The sequence below is a fragment of the Chinchilla lanigera genome, unplaced genomic scaffold (assembly GCF_000276665.1).
Source record: "Chinchilla lanigera isolate Chin_1 unplaced genomic scaffold, ChiLan1.0 scaffold00100, whole genome shotgun sequence".
NCBI lineage: Eukaryota > Metazoa > Chordata > Mammalia > Rodentia > Chinchillidae > Chinchilla > Chinchilla lanigera.
The window spans coordinates 7,736,717-7,753,228 of NW_004955501.1; the positions used below are offsets into that span (position 1 = coordinate 7,736,717).

The 16,512-nt window shown below is 39.7% G+C and overlaps 1 protein-coding gene across 4 annotated transcripts in view; it reads right to left on the reverse strand.

Moving 5' to 3' along the window:
* The window catches only part of Col6a6 (collagen, type VI, alpha 6), a 133,516-nt gene that overhangs the window by 53,373 nt on the left and 63,631 nt on the right, over positions 1 to 16,512 (reverse strand). For all 4 annotated transcript variants that reach the window (XM_005406861.2, XM_013505759.1, XM_013505758.1 and 1 more), the window contains 9 exons: positions 16,292 to 16,384; positions 14,765 to 14,818; positions 13,147 to 13,218; positions 13,033 to 13,059; positions 12,690 to 12,734; positions 12,547 to 12,600; positions 11,434 to 11,496; positions 5,739 to 5,804; positions 4,487 to 4,540 (listed from right to left, as the gene is read on the reverse strand). In XM_005406861.2, coding sequence (XP_005406918.1) covers positions 4,487 to 4,540; positions 5,739 to 5,804; positions 11,434 to 11,496; positions 12,547 to 12,600; positions 12,690 to 12,734; positions 13,033 to 13,059; positions 13,147 to 13,218; positions 14,765 to 14,818; positions 16,292 to 16,384 — 528 coding nt within the window. The remainder of the gene's footprint in view (positions 1 to 4,486; positions 4,541 to 5,738; positions 5,805 to 11,433; positions 11,497 to 12,546; positions 12,601 to 12,689; positions 12,735 to 13,032; positions 13,060 to 13,146; positions 13,219 to 14,764; positions 14,819 to 16,291; positions 16,385 to 16,512) is intronic.

The following is a 16,512-nucleotide window of genomic DNA, read 5'->3' on the forward strand; positions in this document are numbered from 1 at the left end:
GTGCAAGGAATGTTACAGTACAGTAAAATGAAGAGCCTCCAGTATAATTTAAGAAATGTAGAACAGACCTCCACATTCAAAAATATTTCTCTATCCCAGTTTTCTATAGTACATGTCAAAGAACTGGGTTAAAAGGCTGAGTTCCAATTGATCATTTTAAATCCACAGAGCCTCTAAACAATTAAGCAATTCCTGTGCTGTTTATCTATAATTAACTCTAGATTGGAGGGTCATGGGACCCCTCCTGGAAATCCAGGAGCTAGTCTCCTTCTCTTTATTTTCAATAAAAACTCTCCTAACCTCGAAAAAATTTCTTTGGTTCACTGTCACAATGTTTGAGAAACCATCAATAGACATTTATTTCCTTGTCTTTAAGGTTTGATTTTGAAAGAGCTTGATTAAAATGAAGCATGACAACATGCATTTATTGAGTCCTAAGGTACTGCATTGGGTATGGTGAGCAAAATCTGACTCTTGTCTCATGCCAGGATTTTATAAGGCTAATGGAGGAGACAGACTTGAGCTCACAAATAACGGAACCCTATTTATTTAGAAACAGTCACCTAGCACATTTGCTAATGTCCATTTGGGACTTAAGCTCTAAATGAAAGGGAGAGATACCTTGGCAGATATGAGAGACAGAAAGAAAACAAGGGAGAGGATTTTTGCAAATTTGTCTAACATTTTAAAATATTTTTCATGGGAAAGATGAGATCTCCTAAGTCTCAGTGGTTTGCCCAAGGTGGGTAGCTGTCTGGTAACATACAGACTTATCTTGAAAGCAAATGTGATTAGGCACACGGAGAAGAAAGTCTCTCCAAAAGGACCTGAGCAGATGACATCCCAGAACCAAAGATACTCAGAGCCTTGGTCACAGGTAGGTGGGCTTCTGGACATTTACCAGGGCCTGATTTCCTGAATAGGCATGGACTGACTTGGGATGGGGTATTGCCAGGAACAAAGCAAGACATTCATAATGATAAAACATTACATTAATGCTGAATCTTAATGACAGATCACTCACAATATACTGGCCATCCTAGAGCATTTCTGGGAGCGTGTAAGTAGTGACAAAAGGAATGGAAGCGGCAAAGCATCACCATCAGCAAGCTGGACTGGGTAGGCATGGAGGTGTGCTTTGGTTTGAGGCTGCAGTTGGTTCTCATCTCTGGCACAAGAATGTATTCTAATTCTCAGCAAAGTCTGGCTCAGAAAGAGCAGCCCTCCCATTTTCCCACCTGTAGCCTAGGACAGTCTCCTGGAGTAGATTGGTAACAGCTTATGAACCCTGCAGGTTTGTCTCCCCCTATACCAGTGATCCTTACCTGGAAGAGGGGGCTGACCCCTCACCACCTCCCCAGGAAGCATTTAGCAAAGCCTAGAGACATTTTTTATTGTCAACAATCAGCGGTGTGACTAACACCAAGGAGAAAAGGTCAGGGATGATAGTAACATCTGACTGTGCAGACCACAGCGCCTCACCACAAAGCATGACTCGAGCCAAATGCCAATAGTATTGAGATTGAGAAATTGTGCTCTGTAACATTATTCTGAGTTCCCTGAGAGAAAAAGTCATGTCTTGAGTTTGTAGCCTTAGTAGTTAGTGGAGTTGCTAGTGCTTTATAGATGTTCAATAAATATTTGTTGAATGAATAAAGCTCAGATTAGTTTATTTACTATTCACTTCTGGTCATGCCACATCCCAGCACAGCTGTTCTCCAATCACTTACCAGTTCAGCAGAATCTTTCTGCTCTGAGGAGCCCCCACATGTTTTATTTTTTGGTGGTGGTCTGGGGATTAAACCCAATGCCTGGCAGATGCTAGGTAAGTCCTCTACCACTGAGCTACACCTCAGTCCAGTATCTAACTACATTTTGTACTTTTGCAGAGAATGGTACACATTTTTATTCTATCTTTTTTCTTTGTTACTATAACAGTAATACATGCTGATTTTTAAAAATATTTGAATGAAGGAAATATGCGGAATAAAAATTTTTATGTCATCCCAAATCCTCTATGTAGAAAGAGCTATTATTAACATTTGGTAATTATGATTCCTGACATCATCTTATAACATTTTTACAGGTAGGATTCTAAATAATGGTGCTTTTGATTTATTTTTTATTTTTTATTTTTTTGGTTTTTTTCCCCTGTACCAGGAATTGAACTCACAACGTTGCTCTTGCCAGGCAGGCACTGTGCCACTGAGCTAAATCCCCAGCCCTGGTGCTTTTGATTTAAAAGGGGGTATTGATGCTATTTTAAAACTAAAATTTTACAATTAATTTTACTTGAATAGAAGAAAAATTAAAGGTCACCTGAAAGTAAGGTGATGACACATATACTGCTCCTGGAGTTGCTCCCTAAGCAGCACCTGTTCGCTTCTGACACCTGCAATAGTCTTGTCAATCATCTGAACTTTTCTACCTTTTTTTTCAGGTACTGGGAATCAAACTCAGGACCTTGCGCTTGCCAGGCAGGCGCTCTATCCCTGGGGCCAATCATTTGAACTTTTAAGGAGCAATGTTGTCTTCATTTCCTTGAGACTTTGAAGAACTGTTCACCAGAATTCTACTTTTTTCCTTGAATAATTAATTCCTCTTCAGAGTTCATTTGCCTTTTGTTCATAGCTCTTCTTCTCTTTCTCACAACTTCTGATTATTAATTATCTGGTTAATTCATAAGACTTGGCAACATTTCTGATCTTTGACCATCTTTGAATAGAGGCACCTGTTTACCTAAGAGCTTATGGGGAGATGGAGCTGGGATTGGGGCAGCAGCTCTGGCGCGGACATCTTGTCTCAAATACATTCCTTGCAGATATATTCTTTCTTTTGCCTCAAGGCTACATCTTCCTCCAAGTTTTGGCATTTAAGAGACCCCCAGAACCCACCCAAAGCCCCTCCTAGTTTTTCTGTATTGTGAGAGCCACTCGCTTCTCTCCTCATCATCTGCAGCCTCCGTGGCCTTGGTTGCTAGTTGCACACAACACAAGTGGGGCTCCCTCCACTTTCTCGCCCCTCTACCTCCTCTGCCAGCATGCTGCTGTGGGTGTATTTTCTGTTCCTCTGAAAATCTACAGTGCCGCTGGAGTTTGCTTCCCAGCTCCTTCTGGACCCTGGCCGTTTCTTTTAGTTAAATCTGAGGTGGCTCAAGATCTACATTCGTATGTTTAGTGCTCCAAACTGTTCCTTACTGGGGTCCAGATTAAAGAGTACTTGCCGAGCATTTGTCATTATTTGTGACTTGAAGCTATGGTCACTGTATGTTTTTTTTGTTTCTTGGAGTTACATAGGAGAGGAATAATATAAAAAAACACACCAATTTTGTCATTTTTAACCGGAAGCCTTGCTTTTATGATACGAAAGCACTGACTCTATAACCCAAGACGAGGCCCCATTTCTCAGGAGCTGTGTGGTTTAAATAATACATAGTCATGCTGCATTAGCCTCTGGAGGCTATAAAACCATAAACGCACATCTTCCCATGCCAGAATTTCCTGGATGATATTCCTTAAATTGAAAATATTTTCCATGGGTATGTAAACCTGCTACACCCTTTTTGAAAGTGAAATGAATAGCAAATGCATTTTTATCTTTATATGCATTAAAACAGCATTAGTACAATGCTTTCCTAGCCAGCAAGCTGTCTTTTTCACGTTTTTCCTACTTTACAAAGGAGATGGGTATGCTTCAAAATAGAAAAATATTTTCTTGATGGAGTATAGTAGCTAGTTTTAGGAACTACTTCTCAGAAAATACAGTGCATAACAAATGCAACATACTCAACTAGTATTTATTTGTGACCGGCTTCAAAGCATGCTATATTTTTGGCGGGAAACTGGAGGAGGCTGGATAACTAAATAATGAAAAGAAAACGCTGCAAAATGGGACAAGATATGCTTGATTTAGACTCTAACACAGGTGAGTGAATTTGTTGAAGTAAATTTCATGACAATTATCTCTCCTTATAAAGATTTTCTTTTATAATCTTTATACTTTTCTAAGCAGTCATGCACAGAAACTTCTCTCGTTTGCATTTTTAAAACCCCCACAAAATAGAACAACAAAAAAATATGTGCAAAGGCATTTATAACAAGTACTATTTAGCCCTCAGCTAGATGCCTCCACCAAGACTGACTTCCTTAACAGTCATGAAATTGGACTTACAGTGACAGCACTGGCAGCTTCAGTCAGCCCAGAGGGCAGGTCAAACTCTGAGCCCTTTCCCTAGCTGGCTGCTTGGTTCCCATTGTGCAGCAATCCTCCTGATGCATAATCGCCCTGCAGCCAGCACCTTCCTCCCTCAGCTTCAGGGGCTCTCCCAAGACTCTTCCCAGTCCTGTCCTGAGCAGTATCCTAGGTCAGTGGTCCTAGGACAGTGAGCCTCCCTGGAACCATCTTACCCACTCCCCACAGTCAACCATTTTCATAAATAAGTTACAGGAGCCATCTTCTCTTTGTCTAGAAAGTCTTGGACTCTTACTGTCTTTCTCCTGGAGCCCGGTGTCCCAGAGGGGCCTGGCCAGCCTCTTCTACCCTGTCAAAGGAACAGATAGATGAGTGAGCCACTTACACAGTATTGACACTGTTCCTCTTCAACATCAGCTTGTGCTCTGGAGAGGACACAGATGAGTTCATACCAGTGACAGCTCTCTTCCTTTGGAAAGTGGCGTTAACCTCCACTGATCATAGATCACATGTCACACAGAGATGGGATCATAGATCACATAGATCACATGTATGTGGGCCATGAGGAACATCAGGACAAGACACTGGCAATGTGGCTTTATCTGTTCATTATCACAGTCTAACTTGTGTTTGGGGTATGTATCAGAGTGTTCAGATCAAACTGTCCTCACTGCATGCCGCATGCTATGTGTTGCATGCTATGTGTCAGGAACGACTATGCCTGGTTTGGATTTCAGCCTTTGGTTTCTTCTTTGGCTAACTTGTGTATGTTAGTTAAATCTCAAAATACTTATAAGTCTTCTCAAGAGGCAAAAGTATGGAATACTTTATAAGTCTGGAACATACTCATCTACCGTGTACATGAGAAAACTTAGGTTTGTGGAAAGTGGCCCCAGACTGTAAAGCTGGGGAGGGAGGAGTCCGAGTTTCCAAAGTCCTTTCTACCATATCAGACTCCTTCCCTGGGTGCAACCATCATCAAGTGGAACCAGAGAAACACATTTTTCAGATAATCCTTTTTTTAATCCTGAAAAGCACATTAAAATGAGCAAATTATGACCTATAAAATTTCATGAGCTCAAAATCAAGAGATTTGCCTTGGAGGTATGGGCATTTAGATCTACTAGATTTTTTTGATATCATATTAAGACTATGTCTTTTTAGGGACTGTGTCCTCTACATACTGAGAAGGCCAAGAATTTTTTTTTTTTTTTTTTTTACTAGCACTGCTTGTTTTGCTTTGTTTTATTTTTAAAGTCAGCTGGAGTCATAATTTAGATGTTTGTATTCATGAATAAAGACCTCAAGGACACGGCTTAGTAAAGCAAGTCACCCCAAATAAAAAGAAGAGAATGTTTTGAATCCAGAGTAGTAGATAAACAGAAGTAAAAGACCTTTTTGCTCCTAACACTAGTTTTCTTTTACCAAGTGTATTCACTCTGATCCCCAATTCTTTATCAGGCATTTCACATTTTGTTACTAAGAACTTGAGCCTCATAATCATGGCATCATTTGAGAAGTTTGCTTGCAAATGCCCACATGCTTACTTGTCTTCCACGTTCTCCTTTCAAGCCCTTGGGTCCTTGTATGCTATTGTCAAATCCAGGAATTCCCTAAAAAGAAAAAAGAAAAATAAGGTTTGAGTAGCTTTCCTTAAAAATGCAACTTGTGTATAACACATTTAACTGTCCCTCAGAACTTTGACAAGACAAAGCAGAAATAAGTTGGAGCTGCAAATGGTTCACACGTATTTCCTCTTGTTCCTCTGCTTGCCATCAGCTGAGTGAGAATGTAGATCTCAGCTGAGTATGATGCAAAGGAAATGCAGCTAAGGGAAAAGCAAGCATGCAATGACTTGTGTGGATGACATTTCTTACCCAGGGTCTGGAGCTACCCCTTCTTGCTACTGGAGCCTCTCTCCTAGCTTTTCCACATTTCCTCAGGGCCTAAGCAAATTTACTCCTGAAAACAGGCAGACTGTACTTTCCTATCCTGTGGACAGACAACCAGTGCTGAGGCTGACTCCATCCTCAACGTGAGGATGACTCCACCAGAGCAACATGAGCACACTGCATGACACTGGGGACTGTCCCTGCCATTCTTCCCTTTCTCTTCCTGGACACCTGGTGGTCCTCATACGCTTCCCTCATAGGTTTGTCCCTACTTTTGTGGTTTTCAGGGAATTCTGCATTCTTGAAATTTCTCAATATTCTCAAATGTTCCAGGAGAAACTGAGAATAGGAACATGCTAGGGGATGTCATTCTTAGCAGGCCAGCCTGAAAGCCTTCTAGCTTGAGTGTAAGGACCGTAGACAGAGCTGTGACTCCATGGTGCTAAGAAAATCATTCGAGGCAGTCAATTCAATCAATGCTCTGATGAATCGAGAGGAGGCAACAATTATCTGGGTCTGCTGAGTGCCAGCTGCCAAGCTGTTCTGCTGATACAGCCCAGATTACCTTTATCAATCAATAAGTAATTTGCAATCACCAACAGAGACATACCATTGTTCCAGATACTTAGTAAGCTTTTTAAGCAGTTTTTGCACTTAAATGAACTTGGAATTTATTCTTTATAAGTCATATTACTAAAGTGTACGTGAAAATTATATCTTTTCTTATGCATGAAGGTCCAAAATTACTTTCTACACTTTAATTCCTCTGTTAAGTTTAAATATTCCCCTCTTAAAGACTCTAAGAAGGGAATACTTAAAGTAAATACTTAGGAGATTGAATTTTGGTGAAAAAGGCAAGCAACTAAAATGAAGGTAAAATCTAGACTTTTATTTCACTGAATGTGTTAGTTCTTTCTCAACCCTAAAGGATTTGATCTGAGATAACATAAAAAAGAATCATACATCAATATATTTTACCATTCAAACCAATCTAAATTGTTTGTAGATAAATTGGTCAATGTGAGTATAAACAGGTTTAGATGTCCTATAATCTATGCAACTAGATAAAAGGTCACTTAATACAAATTTATAATTAAACATGGCTTCTAATACTGATGTTGTCAAAAGATGAAGCTTCCTAGCCTCTGTAGATCAGACAAATGATTTAGCTAGTTTCTCCCAAGCATTACATGAAAAAAATGGCAAGTTCCAACAGCCAAACAAGCTTCTGTATGATCAGAAATTCTAACTGAATAAGCTTAGATTTTCAGGATTTGTGCCATCTGCATGCATTCCTATGAATAATCTGGTCATATGTGTGTTCTATTTATTCTACTCGCTTGTTCTCCCAAATTTTTCTAGAAATAGCAACTCTCTAAAACCACACATAAAAAACAGTTGTTTTAAATTTGAGAAGCATCTTCCTAAGTGGGTGGGAAGGATATTGAGAAACCATCTAAAATTAGCATATGTGATAAGAAGTACATCACATATAATCTGGAAGGTTGAATTTTCAGCCATCTTGAAGTCATATATAATTTCTTTTAAGACAAAAAAATCATTTTATGTTATTCAGGTTCTTTTAATAATGTTATATAATCACATTCTATAGCAGACAATTAGGGGAAGTTCTGATCAAAGTCAATGGAAACTGTGTATCAATACCTCAAATGAATTTCTGTTTTTCATTTCTCAGACTGAAATGTCTGTTTACTTAAACAACTATTTCATAATTACCTTTACAGGGAATAATTTTTAGTTCTAAATTAGATATTTTGAAGTTGCTTGAAAACTCTCAGTTCACCAGTCTGTTATCAGAAGATGTCACTCTCTAAGCGATGTTTTCTTCAAGTGCAGATTCTCTACACTTTAAAGTTATCTTCAATGCACATCTAGTACTTACATTTGTCAATATATACTGCACTAACTCATTTCTCTGATCAATACATTGTACAAAGGGGGAGGGTCTATTAAAGAAAAACTCCTATAAGATTTCCAGTCATCCCACATCCTCACTAGCACTTGTTGTCAGTTTTTATAAACTGTGGACATTCTGATGGCTATGCAGCATATAACCACTGTACACTGAGGGAGGAAGTATAAATAAAACTTTTTTTGAGAAGAGTTTGACGTAAAGACTTAAGCTGAAGGTAGGCATATGTGTCTTGATTCAGAAATTTTGCTCCTAAAATATACATCCAATAAAATGAGTACAAAATCCACTAATGGACATATACAACAATATTAATAGCAGCACTATCTATAACAGCAACAACTAGACACAACTCAAATATAAAAAATAGCAGAATGGAAAATAAATCAAGTTTTATTCACATGATGGAATACTATAAGGCAGTAAGACCAAAGAAACAATTGTTACACACAACAGCATGTGGGAATCTCACTAGCATAAAGCAGAGCAGAAAAAGCCAGACAGAAAGGAGCACACAGCAAATGATTGATTAAAAGTTTAAGAACAGGTAAAAGTAATTTATGCTGCTAGAATAGTGATTATCTTGGGGAAGGTGGATTAGGTTGGGCATGAAGGAGGCTTCTGGGACAATAGTATGTTTTATTTTTTGTCTAGGTGGCTGACCAAGGCACATGCAGTTGTAAATATTTCTGATATATGTTACAGTTCAACAAAAAATTCAGTAAACTTTTTTTTAAAGTCCAAGCCATAATTCTTTTAAGTTTCGGAGGCTTATTTAAGTGTGTGCATGGTGATGAATATCCTGTAGCACAATGATGCTCTGGACTTGGCCTATTCCCCACTGGTAGAGGTCTAGTGCAAATCACACCTATTCTACTGGGCTTTGTACCTGAGACAGCAGGGATCTTCCTGACATAAATTTTGCCTGGAAAAGCCCTCCATGGATCCTTGGATTCAGAGAAATGAGGCTGATAGTCTCAAATGAGACAAACACTTAAAGAATAGGGCAGGAAAGGAGGAGATGGTTTTGTTTCTCTAGTCTGTCCATGTGCTGAAGTCCTCAGAAAGAAGAAAATGGAGTAGATTAGAATTTCTCCATCACGCCACAACACCAGAATATTTCTAAATGATAAAGCCACTGCCAACATCAGATCAAATGGGGAAAAAGATGAAAGCTTTCCCTCTAAAATCAGGAACAAGACAAAAAGTCCAGTATCACCACTCCTCTTCAATATAGTACTTAAACATCAGCCAGAGCAATCAGGCAAGAAAAAGAAGTAAAAGGAATATGTATAGGAAAGGAAGAAGTTCAGTTATCATTATGTGTAAATGACATTTGGGTCTACATAGAAGATCCAAAAGATTCCACCAAAAGACTCCTAGAACTAATAACCAAATTCAGTAATGTAGCAGAATACAAAATCAATACACAAAAATCATAATGTTCCAGTACAGCAGTAATAGACTCACTGAGAAAGAAATTAGAAAAACAATATATTCACAATAGCATCAAGATAAATGAAATACTTAGGAATTAACTTAACCAAGGAAGTAAAAGATATCTACTTGATAGGCAGAACCAATACTGTCAAGTACCCATACCCCCCAAACTGATATATGTATTTAAAACAACCCCAGTCAGAATGCCAATAACAGTCCTCACAGAACCAGAGAAAACAATCTCAAAATTCATATGGAACCAGAAGAGATCCAGAATAGCAGAAACAATCCTAGATAAAAGTGTAAAGCAGGAGACAGCACAATTCCAGACTTCCAATTATAATACAAAGCTACAGTGATAAAAACAGCATGGTATTGACAAAACAAACAGACAGATGTAGATCAGTGGAACAGAAGAGAGGATGCAGAAACAGCTCCAGGTACATTCAGCTGCATGATCTTTGACAACAGAGCCAAAAACATGCTAGAGGACAAATAGCTTCTTTAACAAATGATTCTGGGAAAAATGGCATCCATATGCTGCAGAAGATTGGATCTAAACTCGTATCTCTTACCGTGCACTAAACTAAAATCAAGATGGATCAAAGATCTAAATGCTATAACAGAAACAGTATGCTGGAGTATAAAAGGAGGTAAAGCTCTTGAAGACGTAGGCATAGGCAAGCACTTTCTGAACAGAGCCCAGTTACACAAAAAGTAACAAGAGAATCAACAAATGGGATAATAAATAAAACGTTTCTGCCCAGCAAAGGAAAAACTAAGAGTGAAGAGACAGCCCACAAAACAGGAAACATTTTGCCAGCTGCTTCTTTGACAGAAGACTAACATCTAGAATATATAAAGAACTAAAAAAATTAGACCTACCCCCAAATAAAAGATCCAATAATAAAAGGGGCAAATGAAATAAATGGAAACTTCTCAGAAGAAGTTCAAATAGCCAATAAATACATGAAAGAATGTTCAACTTAGGCCATTAGAGAACTGCAAATTAAAACATAGAGATTCCATCCAGAAAGAATGACTATCACCAAGAAATTAAATAATTACAAATGCTGGTAAGACTACAGGGAAAAAGGAATGCTTCTACACTGGTGGTGGGGATGTAAGCTAGTACAACCACTATGGAAATAAGTATGGAGATTCCTCAAAGACTAAAAATAGAAATTCCATTAAACTCAGCTATTCCCCTTCTAGGGACCTTCCCCAAAAGAGTTAGAGATATCTTATTACAGAAATGCATACATACTCATGTTTATAGCAGCACAATTCATAGTAGCTAAATCTTGGAAGCAGCCTTATACATCCATCAACAGATGAATGGATAAAGTAAATGTGGTATTTATACACAATGGGGTACTACTCTGCCATAAAGAAAAATAAACTTTGTAGGAAAATGGATGCACTCTGAGACCATAATGTTAAGTAAAATAAACCAGACACACAGGCTTAAATATCACATGATTTCTGTTATATGAGAAATTCAAAATATAAATAAATAATAGGAAAAGGGGAGATAGGTCTTTTGTAGGAGGGAATCCAGAGACGGGGGAGGAGAAAGGGACAAAAAAGGTTTAAGACGTGTTATCACATGCACCAACTCTGCATAAGGAAGGTAATTATGTACTGCAGATGTGTACTAATAAAAAAAGAATGAGTCAGGGGCTGGGGATTTAGCTCAGCGGCAAAAGCGCCTGCCTGGCAAGCACAAGGTCGTGAGTTCGGTTCCCGGTAACGGAGAAAAACCAAAAAAAAAAAACAAAAAACAAAAAAAAAAGAATGAGTCTATAAATAAAGAGAATCCAGCATAGCACCTGCTTTTAAAATTCTATGACAATTATGATGGTGATGTTTTAAACTCAGGATTGCCTTTGTAGTGCTTTAAAATGGAAACATCTTTCCCTATCAGAAGGGTTACAGGAAGAAGCCCTGGTAACGCCTCACCCCCCTGGCACTTACCGGATCTCCCCTCAGACCCTTTGCTCCATGATCACCTTTGCTCCCTCTCTTTCCTGGGCTTCCCTGAAGTTAAAACAAATAACAATAAGAACAAGATCAAGATTCTGAATAAAATCTATAAGAATAAACAAACAGCTAACATTCTCCCTATTTGAATAATTAAATATTTTCTCGTGAGGTTATTTTTTAAACTGGAGAAAAGGAGCCATCAAGCAAGTTTGAGGCATCATATAAATAATTTAATAGTGAACTTAATTATTTGCCACAGTGGTGAACTCTGTGGTCCAGCACACTTGTCACCTTGCTCTGTTGTCATAACTACCTTATGAACCAGGTGTTATTTATCATATTTTCATGTTTAATGAGGCACCTGAGGCTCAGAAAGATCATGCAGTTTGCTCAAAGTTGTTGCATCAATCAGAAAATAGATCCTTCACTCAATTTTCACACCCTAAGCGGATAAATGTAGCATGGCTTCTGAGGACATTCCGATGGGTATGAGGGGCAGACACCCGCAGGGGCTGCCTTGCTCCTCAGAACCTTGCCCACATCCTTCTGTTCTTAGGGTGGCAGCTGCCTCAGTTGCCCCAATAGTTCAGTCCTCCTTGGATCTGTGTCCTTTCCATGCAACTCTGAAGTGATTTCCAACCGTGGTAGGCAAGAGTCCCTTCTCCCAAATTTGGCTGCCTGACTTACTGTGGTCAACAGAAAGAGACATAATGCTCCTGGGAACGTTCCACATTGTGACCTCAAGGTGACTTGAGAGACTTTGTATGCTTCTTCTATGTTCTAGCACTCTGCCCTAGCCATGGGAAGGCCATGGCCAACACTGCCAGGCTGGCTAGTGGTCCCTGGAGGGCCAGAAACACATGCAGCAAAGCCAGACTACAGATACATGAACCAAGGTCACCTGCACCTTGCCTGAACCATTCGGGGCTAGCAGCTGAGTTAAGTGTTTATTGTTGTGTCTGATTAGAATTTAGCGAGTGTTTGTCACAGAAGAATTCTGCGGCAATAGCTAACCGACACACTTGAGGGAATCTGCTTTACTCTACTAATTATGCATTCACTTTCAAATATAGCTTTTATGTTTTCCCTTTATTGAATCCCTACCTGGGATCCTTCATCACCCTTTCCTCCTTTTCGTCCAGGCAGGCCACTATCACCCTAAAAACAGAGAAGGAAAAAGTCAAATTCCCATTGTCTTAATGGGAAATAGCTCAGGAGGGTCTCTGTTGTTCAAGGGAAATCTCCACCTGTTCTCCATTTAATCCACTGATTCCAAATTCCCCAACTTCTCCCTGAAAAGACAGATGCAGTTAGAATACAGTGCATCATATCTATGTGGAACTAAGTTAGACATCAAACAAAGAACATCTAATTTTGCATTTCTTTTTAGGCTATGCTTGAGTATAGATTACTTTCAGTGATAGACACTGCCTGCAAAAAAGACAGAAATAAACAAAATGAAATGACTAACACCAAATTGAAAAGGAAGGTCAACAGAAGGTTTAGTTGTAAACTCTACCAATAATCTCAAAAATGAAAATAACTCTGGAGAACAGTTGAGCAGATAAATGGATGGGCTGGGTGCCATACCTCTTCCCCGTTTAGTCCTCTGTTTCCCTGAAAACAGAAAGGACAGTGATCATTTATGTAGGAAAATGGGATTCAGTGTTGAGAAGGGGTCTCAGTGTCTTCTGCAGTTCTCACCTTTGGACCTTTGGAGCCATGGCATCCCTTCGTACCCTGCTCTCCCACTGGTCCAGGGACTCCTCGCTCACCCTGAGAAAGAGGAGGTAGCTAGATGAGCTGTTTCTACTGCAATCTGGATTCTCTGTTAGACATTTGACAAGGTTTGGCTGTTGTGAGAAAAAAGATGTGTGACTGTTCCTGGCTTTTAATTCAGAATTTATGCTTAAAAAACAGTGGCAGTCAATTGGAGCTACTCTGACGCCAGCCTTCTGCTTTGGATCCCACCTGCGTATCCCCTGTGTGGGCTTCTTACTCCCAGTAGTCATCAAGTTATGTCTTTTCAACCTTTTCAACCTATATATTCATACTGTTATGGTTGATACATTGTGTCAACTTGGGGAGTCTAGAGGTTTGGCTAAGTGACTCAGCAGGAAGCCAGGGTGCTTACTTTGTATACATCCTGAGCCTGTGGAAGAGGAGGGCATGGAGATTATGTGAGAGCTACATGCCCCTGAGGTGGGGGTAGCCTGTTTGCAAAGTAAGGCAGGGAAAGAAGCTGCTTGCTGCCATTCCTCCCTTTTGCTCTGGCTGCTTTGCTGTTCGGCTGCCATTCCCCCCTTTGCTCTTGTTGCTTTGTACCTTCTGCCTTGGAGCCAGCCAAGTATGGACTGAAACCTCCACAAACTGTAAGCTAAATAAATCTTTCCTTCCTTCATTTTGGGTGATGGGCATTTTGTCTCAGCAACGAGAGAAAAGTAACCAAGACACATACCATCCCAACTCTGCCTTGTACCTATGACTAAGACTTTGACCTGTAGCCCCTTCCCCTTCAGCATCCGTAACACTGCCTGGGCCCCTTTCGGATCGCCCCTCTATTTTCACTCCATGCTTGACCTTGCTCAGTGACTCACAGCGAGGGACACAATGCGAAATGTCTGCCAGCGAGGGACACAATGCAAAATGTCTGCAGGGCATTTGAGACTCCCAGGGATGTCAGCTCCTCCTGCAGTGTCCTGGGTTCTAGACACGGGCCATTTTGCAAACATGCGATTTTGTGACTATGCTGTGTTGCTTCTGCACACACTGCCCCTTCCACGGGAGCATGTGCTTTCCCACACACTTTGCTGGAGAAATTCCTCTTGTTCTTCAAGTGTCTCCTGAGTGTTGCCCTTTGCTTACAGCTTTTCCCCTCAAGCCCTAACTTCTACCATGGCTGTCCCTGAGGTGGTTAGGTCCTGTACTTCCACTTCCTTTGTTCAGTGCAGCCCGGGGTCCGAAAGCCGGAGCCTAGGGTCCCATTGGTCTCACCAGTAGTCTGGAGGTTTGCTAAGCCAGGAGCCATATTTTTTTTTTAATTATTTTTCTCATTTCCAAGGCTTAGCACTGTGCCTGGCATATACGAAACTTAATGTATATTAAATGAATGAATAAGTGAGTTAAGGAGTGAGGTCTTTACAGTAGGTTAACAAACCACTAATAGGTACTAGAAGGAAAGCACAGCATTAGGAGGGACCTAGTTTTTGCATATGAATCCTTAGAATCTGACCTTTATTTCCCTGTGGAATGAAGCAAAGGATTATGTATTCTACATATGTTTTTAGGAGTAAATGGATCTAGAAAAAAATTCTTAACTTACAGCAATGCCTTCCTCCCCCAGGTATCCTTCACTGCCCTTAAAACCTGTGGGTCCCTGGAAATAAGAGAGGGGGAAAAACATCAATACACTATAGCGAAAACCCAGAGGTACTCACACACACTTCTTCAGCTTTATATAGTTTTATTTCATGTGGAAAGTAAGGGTTTGGGGAAGAAAGTTCTTCCTCTCCAACCCAGGCTGTATCTACACACATAGGAGAAATAAGATTTTGAGACAAGTGTCAGACAATTCAGGAGTCAGTGTGTGTGTGTGTGTGTGTGTGTGTGTGCATGTATGTGCATGTATGCCTGTGTGTCACAATATTGTCTGAAGTACTCTCCTGGATTTTATATAAAACTGGAGAGTTTTTTTCCCAGACAAATATCCAAGCAAATACAACTATATTCACTCTTGAAAGACTGTAATTGTCCTCTTTCACTTAAAAAAACAAAACTCTTTTAGGATTTATAACACACATAAAAAAACAGACCACACACAATTCCTTATATTATTCTTGAGCGCTGTGTTTTTGTTTTGTTTTAAATTCTATCATTGTCTTTTACATGAAGTTAAAGCATTCAGGAAATAATTAGTCCAAAAACTTTCTTCAAAGGGTGATTAGAAAGTTACAGCATGATCTGTATGTTATTCAAAAATCAAACACATAGGTAAATGAGTGGTATCAAAGTCACTAAACATCTCATATTGTTTATATATATTTGAACATTTTTTAAGTTCAAAAATAATACTTTGATATATGAGTACATAAGAGTACCTTCTAGTCAGGAAATACTCTCTTTCCCTGAAAATAAGGAGCAGCCAGAAATTAATCAGCCTTGAACACTAGAGGTCAGAAATGCCGGCCACAATCAGCCTATCCTTGCCTTGCCTGCCATCACTATCCTCTTGCTCATGAGGCAAGGCTGGGCTGACTAGGGCTGGCTTTTTTGATCTCTAGTTTTCAAGGCTGATTATTTTCTATCTTGGTCTTATCTTGGGGGAAACATGGTACATGAATTAGTGCTGCTGGTTATCTTTTTAAATAACTGGCCTATTTTTGTGTATGTATCTGTGAACCACAAAGACCTTAAGGGCTGCTATGGCAGAGGGACCTGATTTAGTTTTTCAGCTGGTTATACAACATTCTACTTGACATTAATGACTCTGCCATCACTGAAAATGGGACCTGAAATGAGCCACCAGCATCATGGAGATTTTCACTGTTCAACACGAGAGAACACTGCACAGTTTTCTGCATAGTTGTCACAGCTGCTTGAATATGAGTAACCAATATTTTGACAGTCATTTCTCCCAATATTTCACTAAAACCTTTTTTTTAAAAAAAAGACATTTTAATTAATAACGCCAAAGGAAATTGACAACTGTTTGACAATAAAAAAGGACCAATGAATGATGACCTCTGAGGTTCTATCTAGAAATTAGAATCACCCCTATTTCTGTCGATACCCGTGTCCAAAAGATACACTAAATTCACATAAGTAATCCCCTCATCTGAAATGAAATTACCTTCTTGCCTGATAGTCCAGGATCTCCCATTGTGCCATCTCCTCCAATGCACTTGCAGAACAAACAGCAGCACGTTCTTTCAGCGACATTGATCTTGGCAGAAGGTGAGAAACATGTCATGTCTGCGGGCACTGCTTCCCGAACTACACACATGTGCTCAATGGTGTGATGTGGATTTCTACCATCATTTCAGAAGCCTGTTAGCCATTCAAGTGACTCAC